Below are 13,856 nucleotides of genomic sequence, written 5' to 3' on the forward strand. Positions count from 1 at the left end.
CTAGGGGAGGCTCAATGCAATTCCCATAGTGTTCTGAGAACTGGACAGTTCCATACAAATGCAAGGCATAAAATTAATCACAAAAGGGATATTACGCTGCCTTATAAAGAAAGATGTCCTGCCATTTGTAACCACATGGATAAACCTGGAGGACATTATGCTAACTTAAATAAGCTGGGACAGAAAGACAGATATGGCATGATCTCACTTATACATGGAATTTAAAAAGCTGAACTGCAGAAGCGGAGAGCAGAACGGTGGTTTCCAGGGGCTGGGGGTGAGGGAGGAGTGGGTGCTGTCAAGGGGCACCAAGCGTCAGGCACACAAGGTAAGCTCTGGAGATATAAAATATTGCCATGTGACTACTTCACAAATTTTGTTACTATTGCACTGTACGCTTGAAATTTGGTTAGCGATCTAGAGTGTAATCTTAAGTATTCTAACCATAAAAAAATGTTAACAATAAGAGGCGTTGTATATGTTAAAAGCTTAATTGTCTTACTTCACAATGTATACTTGTATCAAAACATTAAGTTGTACACTTTAAATAGATACAATTTTTAATTTGTCAATTAATTGTCCATTAATGCCTCAATAAAGGTGAGGGGGGGGATAATGCTAGCGCTAACAAATTGGAATAGTTTACTTATGGAAGAATCATTACTATTATGATGGCAATCATTACTATTATCATGGCAACAGTACTAATTCAGACCAATCAAAACCGCAGTGAGAGTCTTGGGACAAGTTAGCCCATGCTTACTTTACAGACAGAGAAGAGAAACTGAGGCGCTGAAACCAAACCCTGGTCCAAATTTCAAGTTAGGGACGAGGTTCATCTTCCTATCAGACTTGAAGAGTCTCAGAGACTCAAGCTGCAATCAGTCACCGTGCCAGTGGCAGCCGCCGCAACTCGGGCTGCCGCCTTCAAAGGCACCCAGAGCCCACCAGTGCGTGACGCTGGGGAAGCCAGCTGACCGCACACCTCCTGCTTCTCACAGCCCGAGGCACACGGTGGCCCCTCAGAGCAACTCACCCGAACGTCCACCTCCATCATTTTGTTCAGTGGAACCCGTATAATCTTCATCCCAAAGTAGTGGGCTGCTTTGTCAAACGCAGCATGGGCACTTTGGGGGGCCACACTAAACGACAGGGAAGAGGGAATGATGAAATTCAGACCCAGGAGAGGTTCCAGAGCGCACAGTCTGCAGCTAATCTAAACCCCCAGAAGTACATTTCTGATTATTTTTCCTCAAAATTTCTAGAGTGTTTATATTTTTACTTTTTAAGCACAAAAAGAAGTGATATTCTAGAGAATCTTCTCCCTAGTACTTAGGAGATCATTGTGGCAACAGGAGGAACTCGGAAGTAATCTCACATCAAAGGATCCAAAGCCAAAAACTAGGGCTGACAGGTAACGGGGCAGGGCGCCCGGGTCGGATTAATGTCAAGTGGAGCCTCTGAGGGGCTGTCTGCCCAGACGGCACGTCAGTGGGAGCAAGCTTCCTGGCACAATACACACTCAAGCAGCAAACGTGAGGCTGCCTGCCGGGGACGTTCGGGCAGCAGGCAAGCATCAGGTCGGAGGTCCCTCCACCTTGAAAGACCGTGATCCACCTAAAACCCCCGTCTGCACTGCATGCCTGGGAGCGGCATCACAACCAGCGCTGCAAAAGGAAACTGAGTCACAGCTAAGTGTTTGCTTCCAGACTGCCCTCAACTGCTCCACTCCTACAACTACCCTACTCCCTTTAAGGGAGAAGAATCTCTACTATCGAGGAACTGCCAAGCAGCAAAGACTTACGTTTGAAGAAAGATGGCGGCCCGATTTATTCTCTTAGGCTGAGTATGAATCGCAGCATGAGATCATGTGTGAAAAACCCAGTGTCACTGACACTTGGAGAAATACATCAACCCCAACACACCACACAAGGAAGGTGTGCAGAGAAAAGAAAATGCAACCAAATATCAAAATTATGTCCATGGGGTGGCAAGATGGGTAAATCTCAAAAACATGTCAAACTTTTTCATCCAGAAAACGGCCCTCAGGTTGCATTTTCCTTAGGGAGAACCCCACCAAGGCAGCCTGTTACATGAATTGGCTTTCACTGAACTCAAACACACAGAGAGCTTTCCTTAGGCTCCAGATAACTCATTACAAATATCGCAGAATTCAAAGACTCAGTCCTGTCACTCTGTCATGTTAGAAAAAGGATCTCACGCTTGCTTACAATATATACGAGTACATCACGTGTAACCTGGGCCTGGTGCGGGAGAGGGGGAATGATTGTGAAAACTAAACCGCTGATCCATTTAGGACTCTGGTGACTGAAGGGATAAGGGCCAAGGACACAGGACAAGAGGAGGGAGGACCAGAACCCCCAGAGGAGGAGAGCAGCGGCACACCGGCTGTCATGGTGTTCCATGCAGCAGCGTTTCAGACAGACAAGTCTAAAGGCGGGGGGCACAACACAACCACACATGCGTACATCTCTGGACTTCTGATCCCGTTCTCCACAGCCAGGTCCCGATAAGCTTTGCAGGCCATCAGTATGCTTTCTGTCCCGCCAGAGGTCACCTGCAAAAAAGAAGAGATTCTGCCTGTGGAGGGAAGCTAGGGATAGCACCAGCATAAGCTTCTTGCCCTGATCTTGATGGTGTCTGATACAGAAAGAGATAAGGTCTCACACGCCGCAGAGCAGACACTGCCCTGTCTCCCAGGAGGAAAACTGGGCTTGGCTGGCTGCACCCAAGCTCAGAAGAGTAAAAACTACTAAATCAGAATGAGCAGAAGCTCTGCACTGCATGGACAAAGGCACACCTGTCCAGATCCGCACACAATCCATTTCCACACTAATTCCTCCAATGGCAGATAGGATAGGGCACTTCATAGCATTCAAAAGCATCAGGATTACTGACTTTGATTTAAATTTTCAGTGTCCAGCCCTGTTCATGTGGCTCAGTGGATTGAGTGCCAGCCTGCAAACCAAGGGGTTGCCGGTTCGATTCCCAGTTAGGGCACATGCCTGGGATGCAGACCAGGTCCCCAGTGGGGGCCACGTGAGAGGCAACCACACATTGATGTTCCTCTCCTTCTCTTTCTCCCCCCCCCAAAAAAAAAAAGAAAGAAAGAAAATCTTTAAAAATAAATAAATTGTCAATTTCAATTTCAATTCAATGTCCATTGAAGAATGTGAAATTATGAAGTTATAATTCTAGTAACCTATGTAATACATTAGAAGATTAAGAAAAGATATTTAAGCATTCCAAAGTAAACTTGTAGTTTTTGACAAGTTTGAAAGAGAAAAACAGAAGGTTCTACTTAGAGTTTATTATCTTACCTGAAATCAAAACAAAAATCCTCATGTTTTTAAATGAAATAAAATGTTTTCCTGAAACTAGGTCAGCAACTCTGATACAGGCAAATTTCTTTACCAAAGGGGAAACAAAAGGGTTCATTTCACTCATCCTATTGTGCGGGCTAATAGACTCAAAAGGGTGGGACTCCTCCCTGTTTGTGACCACGTTCCCAGCACCAAGCCTATCAGCAGATACCGAACACACCCTCAATTAACCTTCCATAACACCGATCGGACACAGGCCTGTTGTACTACCTGGCTACCTTCTGGTAACACCGAAAAAGAATAATTTTAAAGCAAACAGAGAAGAAAGGCTCTATCAGTGAGCTCGGTGGATATTTTCTTAGAGTTACCATTTCTGAAGATTCATTAAATCTTAAATAGCTTTTTCATTATACAGGTGAGAAAACTGAGCCACTGAGAGATGGCAGTGATCTGCCCAGTGTCACCCATTAGCATCTGCTGATAACAAGTAAAACTTTCTACGTTTTCATATTTAGTGTAGCTTAACTAGAGATGGATGGAATGAGAAAGGGTGATTACTGAAACTTCCTAAAATAATATCCACATATTTTTGTCCTATATAGGGCAAAAATAGCATTAGATACAAAATCCCAGTAGTCAGGAGTTAAGGGAAGGCAGTTAAGTCATTTTTTGATTCAGGAAGTCTATATGAAGCATGTGATCATTCACAAAGTAATGCACTAAACTTGGGCATAGGATACTTGTTTGTAGGTCTCTGCACTTCAGTGCTGGAGAAAGCAAAATTGCTTACAGTTGAGGCCAGCTCTGCAAATCAGCAGCGTGTCCTGTGGTCTGGCATAAAACCTCAGAATGTCACATGAGTCAGGAAAGGACCAGCAAAGTCAGTCTTCGGGAAGTCCATCTCTTACCAAGGTCAAGTAATGACACAAGCAAAAATATTTCCAAACCCTAGTTATTCACTTCATATGTCCTACTTTTAGTCCAATAATTAATCCAATCAACATCATTACTTGTTAACCAATGTTAACCAGTATATTTTTGACTGTAAAAGCAGGGATACCTCATTTCTACTTCTAAATCTTATTTCTGATCCCTAAATTCTGTGTTTAAACATGCTGCTAGTCTCCCATTCCTCTACCCCGCTGCACACAAAGAAAAACAAAAATTTAGTTATTAAGTAAGAAGGTAGTAGCCTCAATAACTAACTACTTGTTATGTCAGTCAACTTTTCTTAAAGATCTTTATTTATTTATTTTTTGAGAGAGAGGAAAGGGGGGAGAGAGGGATAGAAACATCAGTGTGCAAGAGATACATTGATCAGCTGCCTCTTATACACCCCTAATTAGGGACTTGGCCCACACACCAGGCATGTGCCCTGACCAGGAATCGAACTGGCAACCTTTTGGTTTGCAGGCCAGCACTCAATCCACTGAGCCACAACAGGTAGGGCTCAACTTCTTTTAACATTTATAAAAACTCTTACTCTAATATATGGTATGTATGTCAGAAAACAAGAGTAGAAGATGACCTATTCGGAAAATTTTCTTTTTTCTCTTTTTTAAAGATTTTATTTATCTTTTAGAGAGGGGAGGGAAAGGAGAAAGAGAGAGAGAGAGAAACATCAGTTGGCTGCCTCTCTCAAGCCCCCAACCAGGGACTTGGCCCGCAGCCCAGATGTGTGCCCTGACTGGAAATCAAACTTCCAGTTTGGTAACTTCTCGGCAACTTCTCGGTTGGCAGGCTGGCACTGGATCCACTGAGCCACACCAGCCAGGGCTGGAAAATCTTCTTTTAGGTGATGTTTGGTCCTAATGGCCCTTGCATAAGCCAAGACTGTTTTCCTGGGCAACCTAGCTTTCTTTGGTATATGAAATCACCTCTCATCTATACCAAGGCAAATAAAGTTAATAAAAGGAAAAAAAAGTCAAAGGCTGAAGATCAAAGAACAAGAGTTTAATACCTTAAATGGGAATAGCCTAAAAATAGCCCAGACATTAGGCTTTGTCTTCCTGTTTCCTACCTCTGAACTTGAACTGTCTTGACCAAAAGCAGCAAGCTCATTGGGAGAGAAAAAGAAATATACAGAGATAGAGCCAAAGACTGAGGAGAAACTAAAATAATCCCAGAGATTAGCTATTTTATAAAAGTCTAAGTGTTAAAAAAAAGAGACTGTGGATCTTAGACCCTGTCCTTCTCCTGATCCCTAACACACTCACTAACAAAAGATCATAATGAGAGAGACATGGCTTAACTGGACCTAAGCAAAAACAAAACACAAATACCCTAGTGGCAGATCTCTGGGTTAAGATGGAAGACTAAAACTAATTCAGAGACTCTCTCTCCCAATACCTGTAAGAATAAAGAAAAAAAGTAGTGAAAACATGCAATAACCAAACAAGGAAAGACAGATAATCTGATGCAACAGACTTCAAACACTGGCAATAAAAAAAAGAAGTTTCCAGTCTGTAGCAAAGGGCAAAACACAGTTAGTTGCTCATCCCTCTTACAAGCTATGGAAATTATTAGGGTGAGTTAGCAAAACCCTGAGAATTTTCATTAACACTCCCCAAATCTTCAGAGAAGCAAATGGAAGGGGTTTCCTTATCTTCTCTCCTGATCTTCAATCAGTGAGAAAGGGACAGGCGGCGAGGGAGGGACAAGCAAAACAGGAAGAGGAGTCTGGACTGGTCCTTTACATGAACACTTCAGGAATACAGAAAGGGGTAAAGACACAATCAAAGCCTGAAGGCTATTATTCTCTTCCAGCCGGGCAGAACGAACTCTGGTAGGTAACTTTTTAACAAATTCTCAGAAGATGAGACCTAGCTATATTCTAATACAGGTAAAGCAAAGCTTTAGCTGAGCCCTACCTCAACCAAATACTCAGACAATAAATCACTCACCATGCATTATAACAAATAGAATGTCTAGAGAGAGCCAAGATGAAAGAAAATAGTATGATAAATGATACAAGCATATACCAAGAAAAAAACAGCATGCAAAATAAAAGCCCAACTCTGAAGGTAACCACCTATGGAGCAGAAGGAAGTTTCTCATAACTGTTTCTCACTATAGGACAAGAACAAGAACACGAATTCAAGAAAGCAAGAGCAGAAAGGCCGAACACAAACAACAAAATGAGACTGCAGACCTTAAAAAACCAAAGTTCTGAACAGCATCAACACAAAACTAATACATACATAGAAACAGAATAAACACTGCTGAGAATACAAAGACTGACTTACAGGAAAGATTTAAGGTAAGTTTAGTGAACCCAGATAAGGCAGGCAGGGACTGAAAGACAGATGCCACTCCACCCCTGGAGAACCCCCTGGAGAACGGCGTCCACCTGGCCAGTCAGATAACCAAAAAGCCCCCAGAGAAGAATGACGGGGATGGCCGGCAACCCGGCTGGAAATCGTATTCTCTAATGAACAGCTGAGTCACTTAGGAAACACACAGGGAAGAGAAGATTCAGAAGTGAAGAGGCTTTCAAATACACAAAGGTCTCTCTCATGGGGGGGAAAAAGCAATTATGGAACTTCTAGTTCCAGCAATTTCACATTATATAACCTGGGCAACCCTCCTACCTGAACAGCTAAAAAGCCTCATAAAACATTAATTTTTTTAACATCCACCACTGAGCTAACATAAAGGGATATACTGGAACTACAAACAAAGCCAAATCAAAAATCCTGCAAGATGAGTAACAAAACTGGTTTGAACGCTGAGGGTTGCCACCAACCCCTAGGGACCTTAAACACTCACTCTGCCCTGTGAACAGGAGATAAATTTAGGGCCTGCCCACAGTAAGGGGGCCAACAAGAGATGGCTGAAAAGAAAATAGAATTATGCCCACAGTCAGAGGGATACAAGAAATAAATCCCACTGGTACAAAAGAGGACATGAAGAAAAATTGCTTTTCTTGACTGTTTTTCAGGTAAAGAAGAATAATGATCTCTAAAGAAGGTATAATGAGATGGCTTTTATGTGGGTTTGTGGTCTGAATTCGCACTTCTGTAGTGCAAAACTGTAAGCTGAGAATCGCACTAAAACTGGTCCAATGTGGTAGTACTTCCCAACAACTCCCCAGAAACTGGCAGAATTACAAACCTTTTTGGGAAGAACTTAACTTCAATCTAGGCCTCAAAGCTAAATTCCCAGGAAAATGAGTGGTTTATTGTTTTTTTAAAAATCACAACTACAAGGATACAAGACAGCAAGTGAAACCAGCAGAAACAGAATGATAAGGCTCGTGAATAATGGAATTGTCAGGAGGATATAAAATAATTATGTGCAAAATAATAATAATTAAATAATTATTATTAAATAATTATGTGTTAATTATTTAAATAAACTATAAGTCAAGGACCAACAAAGAACCAAAAAGATTTTTAGTTTTTATTTTTAGTTTTTAAAGAGTTTATTTATTTATTTTTAGAGGGGGAAAGGGGGGAGAATGAGAGAAACATCAACGTACAGTTGCCTCTCATGCGCCCCCTACTGGGGACCTGGCCTGAAACCCAGGTATATGCCCTGACTGGGAATGGAACCAGCAACCCCTTTGCTTCGTAGGCTGGAACTCAATTCACTGAGCCACACCAGCCAAGACAAGATCTTTTTTTAAAAGGACCAAACAGAATTCTGAAGAATGAAAAACAGAGTAAACAAAGTTTAAAAATCCAATGGCAGGCTGAAATGTAGATTAGACACAACTGAAAAGGGAGCTACTGAAAGCCCTGCACTGATCACACGGCTGCACTGTCAGCTCCCGGCCAGTCTGCTCACCTACCCACAACGGCCCCAACCACTGTTGCTACTGAGAATACCAGTAGTTCCAACAGTTACTTACACCTTTACAGGTAGGGTTTTCCTGGCTGCACAAATAAATGGCTGACTCTGGGTCTGGAGCAGAAACATGTAAGACGAACGTGGAATATTTCATCAAATAAAAACGAGGTGGAACAGAAGTGGGGAAGGGAGAGGGGAAGGGGAAGGTTATAGGAGGGGAAGTGGGGGGGAGGGGATGAAGGAGAGTCATAAGACATGTATCTTGTCTTCATCTTTACTGGGTAAGGGCAAACTGTTTCGTGGTTGTTTAGCCTTTGGTCTCGCAACAGTTCATCGTACTGGCACAGCAGAGCACCCACATACTGTGAGCATGGTGTCATCTCCCTTCTCTGTAGCCCCATTCAGCAAAGTGCTGTTAGGGGACCTGTTGCGAGATCATGACTGGTTCCGTTTTTAACAGTTCTGGAATTACTTTTGGGAAGGGAATGCCAGGAATACCAGTTTTGCCATCTACTGAATATCTGAAAATGTTGCTTTACCATGGTGCCAGCGTAACAGTGTAACAACGCAGCTTACTGGCAAAAAAAAAAAAAAGTGACTATGAAATGTTATTGTCTTTGGCAGGCCCTTCAATAATTACATTTGCAGATTTTATAATGATTACTTTTATGTATCTGATAGGGTTAGCACCTCTAGGCTACCATGGTTAAATCCAACTTTCTACCCTGCATAAGCTGAGATTTTTTTTTTCTAGAGTAGACATTATCAGTTTGTAATAAATCTAAACAGAAGTCTATCAACCGCAGTTTAGGAAACTAACAAACATCTACTGGAAAGAACGGTTGAAATGTGTGTATCTTTGTTTAGTCCTAAACTAACTAAGGTTCAATTTACAACAAAATCAAGTAAAACTTCCAGCTCTAGTAAAATGAGAAAGCATATCAAAAAAATTACAAGATGGTTCAACAAAATTATGTAAGTAAATGGGTAGGAAAGTAGGTGGGTGGGTGAAAGAAATGAAGGAAGAAAAAGAAAGGAGCGGAGAGCAGATAGGGCACATGTATTTAGTGAATGCAGAGTGCTCTTAATTCTAGCAACTTTATGTAGCTTTTTCAAAGTAAAAAATTGAAGAGAAAAAATATCCAGAAGACTCCATGCCAAAATGTTGATACTCTGTGAATTACTAAACTATAAGCAGTATTTTTAAATTGCTACTAATCTGGGCCTTTCTACAATAATCACACATTAGTTGCATAATTAAAAAAAGTAAAAAATTTTAAATAAATTCCATTTTAAGCTAAAAAAAAGATCACTATACGACACTTGCAAATACTTACACATCCACAGGAATCTGGGCCCCCGTTGAACAGAGAACAAGCTATCCTCACGATCTCGGCCTCTATCTTCCGTAGTCCTGGGAAGATATCTGGATGCAGTGGGTTACTCCATGCAAAGTCTCCATAAGCCTACAACGAAATGCAAGCAGGTACGAAGTAAGACAATTATACTGGACAGGACCAAGAATCATACACTAAACAAAAGTTTCTAGGTATTAGGCACATTAGAAACTAGAAAAATGGTAAGATTATGTTCAAAATATAGTGGAGGAGACAGACATGCAAATAAATTATCTTACAGTATGGTACGAGAGGAAGTGTAAGTGTAGTTAAAAGCAGACTAGAACGCCAAGCAGACTTAGTGTGAAGGTTTGGCTTTGCCAGTCACTTCTAGCCGTGTAATATCTCATATGCTAAAAGGGGTAATTGAGGTGCTGATCCGATAGTGTTCCAGCGATAAGCAAAGAACAGAACACATGCAAAGCACTTAAGTATTTGGCACAAAGCAGGTATTGTTCCAAGTGCAATACTAGATGTGCGCGTGCAGAGGTAAGGGGCCTTAAAGAGGGAATAATGAATGTCCTCAACGGTCTGGTGGTGTCTGTTGAGTGGAACCTTGAGAGATAAAGGGGAATTCACCCTTCAGAACAGGGGGAGTAAAGAGGAGAAAGGAAGAAAACATCACAGCCAGGTGCACTTGGTAAAAGGAAAAGGCAGGAGTGACAGGAATGGTTGCAAGAACCAGGTGGGAGCTGGCTCCGAAGGGGTTTGTTTTCTGTCTCATAAGCAACTTGCATTTTATCCTGTAGATGACATGAAGCCACTGAAGGATTTCTAAACACAGAAATTGGAGAATTATGCCAAGACACAGCTGCAAAACCTATAATATTTAATAAGACATAAGCAGCTTTATGAGTGTGATAACCAAACACAAAGGCTTAAATTTAAAGCCACCAGTCAATGCCAGTTTTATATGGCAAAATGGGATCTCAAAGACAATCTGATAAAAATGGAAGATGCTAAAGGCAACACAAAATGGGAATTATTTTGATTATAAGTGAGACCACTGCTCGCTCTCAGGTCATCTGGTTCGAGAGTTGGGTAGTGCAGGAAACAATGACCAAGTTTCCACCCTAGTGTCTTCTCATCAAACAAAGTATGTCTCATTGCTAATAAGCTCAAACGCTGGGACCGCCCTGGTAACTGCCTTCTGTGCAGGGTGTCAGTGAAGCCTGGAGACGTAAGTAATATTTGACCCAACTACAGACTGAGGATGTCTTTGACAAGATTACACATATTCACCTGTTTGGGTGAAGAGAAACTTCTTAAACTTCTTTAGTTTTATTTTAACAAACTTTTCTTAGAGTAATTTTTAAATCACAAAACTAAAGAGACAAAAATGAGGCCATATAAACTGGCAGAGACCACACACACTCCCCCCGAGCACGGGCACGCACCTTCACCAGGAGCTCGGTGAGCTGCTCATCCCCGCTGTACACCGCCCCGGAGGCTCTCCCCTCCTGCCACGAGACGTCTGCAGAGAAGGGAAAGACCACTGGGTCAGTAAGCTTTCTGCTTACTGGGGAAGACAGGTAGGTTCTAACAAGAAGAAATGCAAAGAATCCTCTCTGAGTACAAAAGAAAAACAAGGGTTTGAGTGGAAATCCAAAGATGTCCTTATATTAACATCAAGAAAGATAAAATTCCAACAGAGCCATCACAGCAAAATAAAGATCATCAATTAGTATCAACCACAGTCTGAAAAAGATGCCCACAGCACCAGGGGACAATATAGTCCAATAATAACGCTGTCCTGTTCCCCGACTGCCAACTGACTTCCAACAGCAGAAAAACTCTCCTCTAGCTATTATATTCATTTTCTGTTCTCTGTACGGATCAGCTTGGCCTTTTTCAGCAATTGCTTCCTTCTGTCTAGTCACAGGAAATGAGGGAATTGTTATGAGCAGAGTTGGCAGAGAAGAGCAACACAGAAGTAACATTTCAGTCTATAATCATCAGGGCTGGAGTCAGGGAACTGAATCCAAGACGAGGCAAGCCACAATGAGACATCCTGGTACTGGGCCCCTCCTTCCAATGGGCTTGGAAAACCACACAGAATCAGGCACCTGCTTCCAGCAACATTGGCTGCAACATTTGGGATCAGGAACAGTCAACGTTGGGATGAGGCTCCTGACCAAAATAAAAGGTCCAACTTTCCACTTCCTGTCTAAGGTTCCACATTATACTCTCTAGGTTAGACCAACAAATCGGTCAATGTGGGTGTCTCACGTCCTTTTGCTACCATGTGGCTGTGCTCCACTGAAAGAGGATAGTGAGAAAGCCAGGATGGAAACACAGTAGTTTAACTAGAGACGACAGCCACAGGCTCTACAAAGCCAAGATCTTCAGCTCCAACGAGAGAGCAGAGGACTGAGTAGTGAATGTCGAGACTAATTCCTCAATCCCACGCAGTCTGTCCAGCTCTGGCCTGCTGCCAGCTGGACTTCCCCGCTTTCCTTAGAGGGCACTGCTCTGTACCAGGTATGCCCTTCAGACCAGAGGTCACCAGACTTTCGAAAATAGGATACATGGTTTCATTTCCTGTTCTTTCAGTGGTGCTATGGAGTATGCTGACGGATAGTGACTTAAAAATGGAAGGGAAGGCGGTGCAGTGGCAGCAACCAGCCCTCGCCATCCAGAAACCTTTCCTGCCTGGGTCTCAGAGTGCCAACCCCTGCTTTGTACCACCTACACATCCCGGACAGTATCTAACTTCATACCAGCCAATGCCAAAAGCTCAACACATTTTAATTAGACATTTTAAAAAGTATTTTTTGAAATGCAATGTGGTATCCTGGGTGGGGTCCTGGAACAGAAAAAAGGACATTAGTGGAAAAAACCTGTGAAATTGGAATAGAATTTGTAGTTCAGTTAATAGTCTCGTACGGAAGTTAATATAAATTATGCCAAACTAAAAAGCCTACTTTTTAAAAGTATTCATCATGACTTTAATCTGTAATTAAGATGCATTTGTGTTCATAATAATTAACATTTATTGGACACTTTCTATATGCCAGGTATTCTACATTTACATGTGTAATCTCGTTTAATCTCCATAACCAGCCTTTCGAGTAAGTATTATTATTATTCCCGTTGCAGAGAGACAGAGATTGAAGCACAGAGAAGTTAAGTAACTCACTTGAGGTAATACCTGAAGTGGCCAAACTAGGATGTGAATCCAGGCTGACTTCATGGGCTGTACTCTTTTTTTTTTTTTTTTTTTTTAAGATTTTATTTATTCATTTTTAGAGAGAGGGGAAGGGAAAGAGAAAGACAGGGGGAGAAACATCAATGTGTGGTTGCCTCTTATGCACCCCATACTGGGGACCTGGCCCACAACCCAGGCATGTGCCCTGACTGGGAATCGAACCGGAAACCCTTTGGTTCGTAGGCCCGCACTCAGTCCACACCAGCCAGGGCATAGGCTGTACCCTTGAACATCAAGCTTCTTGTCCTTGGTACATCCATCCTTCCTCATGCATGTATATTCGTGTGGGTATGTTTATTACATAAAAACACTATGAACATTCTCATATACATGCATGTACACACAAAATCTGCGTTCATCTTTTGAAGAAGGGATTATAGTCCCTTTTTTGCATTTATAAAGATTTTACAATTTCTATAATAGATCTGTATTTCATTTTTATTACACATATTTTCTTTTCAAAAAAAAACAAATGTATCTGTTTTATTCAGTTTACAAAAGGAAACAGAACCAAGTTCCATTGCTCTGAGATTGGTTTGTTTGATGGATGGAGGATGGATCTGAATATAATTTCTAAAATATAAAAGCCAACGTTCTGAGACAGGGGTTGAGCCCTCCTGAGCATACAAGTACCAGGCAGGATGTGCTCTTAACCTTCACAAACACAACTGACAGCCCTTGCCAGGTTAATGAAGGCAGCAGCACGGGTGTGCCGAGAATCATACCCAGGCGGCTGTACTCCTTGAGCTTCTCCAGAACTTCAGCTGAGCTCAGGCCTTGCGAGGGCAGAACTTTCACGTACTCTTTATCCACTTGCAGAAATGACAGGCTCTTGCTAATATCATCCTTGACCTTGTTCAGCTCATCTTGGATCTCCAAAGGCAAGAAGAACAAAGTTAACGAGGCTGGGCACCACACAAACACGACAGAAAACGGAGGGTGCTTCTTAAGGGGATACTGTGACAGTCTGACTGTGCGACACTTTCTTAGAAGCCTGAAAAGTCAGCGTTTGCTCTGAAGGTCAAAGATGCACTGGACCCCCACCCCCTTCCTCTGCCATGTCGACATCACCGCTGCTTTACTTGGTTTGCATTTGCTCATGTCAGCACATCTATG

The 13,856-nt window shown here is 42.2% G+C and overlaps 1 protein-coding gene across 4 annotated transcripts in view; it reads right to left on the reverse strand.

Annotated features, from left to right (window-relative positions):
* SGPL1 (sphingosine-1-phosphate lyase 1) overlaps positions 1 to 13,856 on the reverse strand; it is a 51,248-nt gene that overhangs the window by 7,914 nt on the left and 29,478 nt on the right. For all 4 annotated transcript variants that reach the window (XM_036026837.1, XM_036026840.1, XM_036026839.1 and 1 more), the window contains 5 exons: positions 13,466 to 13,613; positions 10,930 to 11,006; positions 9,473 to 9,601; positions 2,490 to 2,578; positions 1,037 to 1,142 (listed from right to left, as the gene is read on the reverse strand). In XM_036026837.1, the coding sequence (XP_035882730.1) occupies positions 1,037 to 1,142; positions 2,490 to 2,578; positions 9,473 to 9,601; positions 10,930 to 11,006; positions 13,466 to 13,613 (549 nt within the window). The remainder of the gene's footprint in view (positions 1 to 1,036; positions 1,143 to 2,489; positions 2,579 to 9,472; positions 9,602 to 10,929; positions 11,007 to 13,465; positions 13,614 to 13,856) is intronic.

The sequence above is a fragment of the Phyllostomus discolor genome, chromosome 5 (genome assembly GCF_004126475.2).
Source record: "Phyllostomus discolor isolate MPI-MPIP mPhyDis1 chromosome 5, mPhyDis1.pri.v3, whole genome shotgun sequence".
Lineage (NCBI taxonomy): Eukaryota > Metazoa > Chordata > Mammalia > Chiroptera > Phyllostomidae > Phyllostomus > Phyllostomus discolor.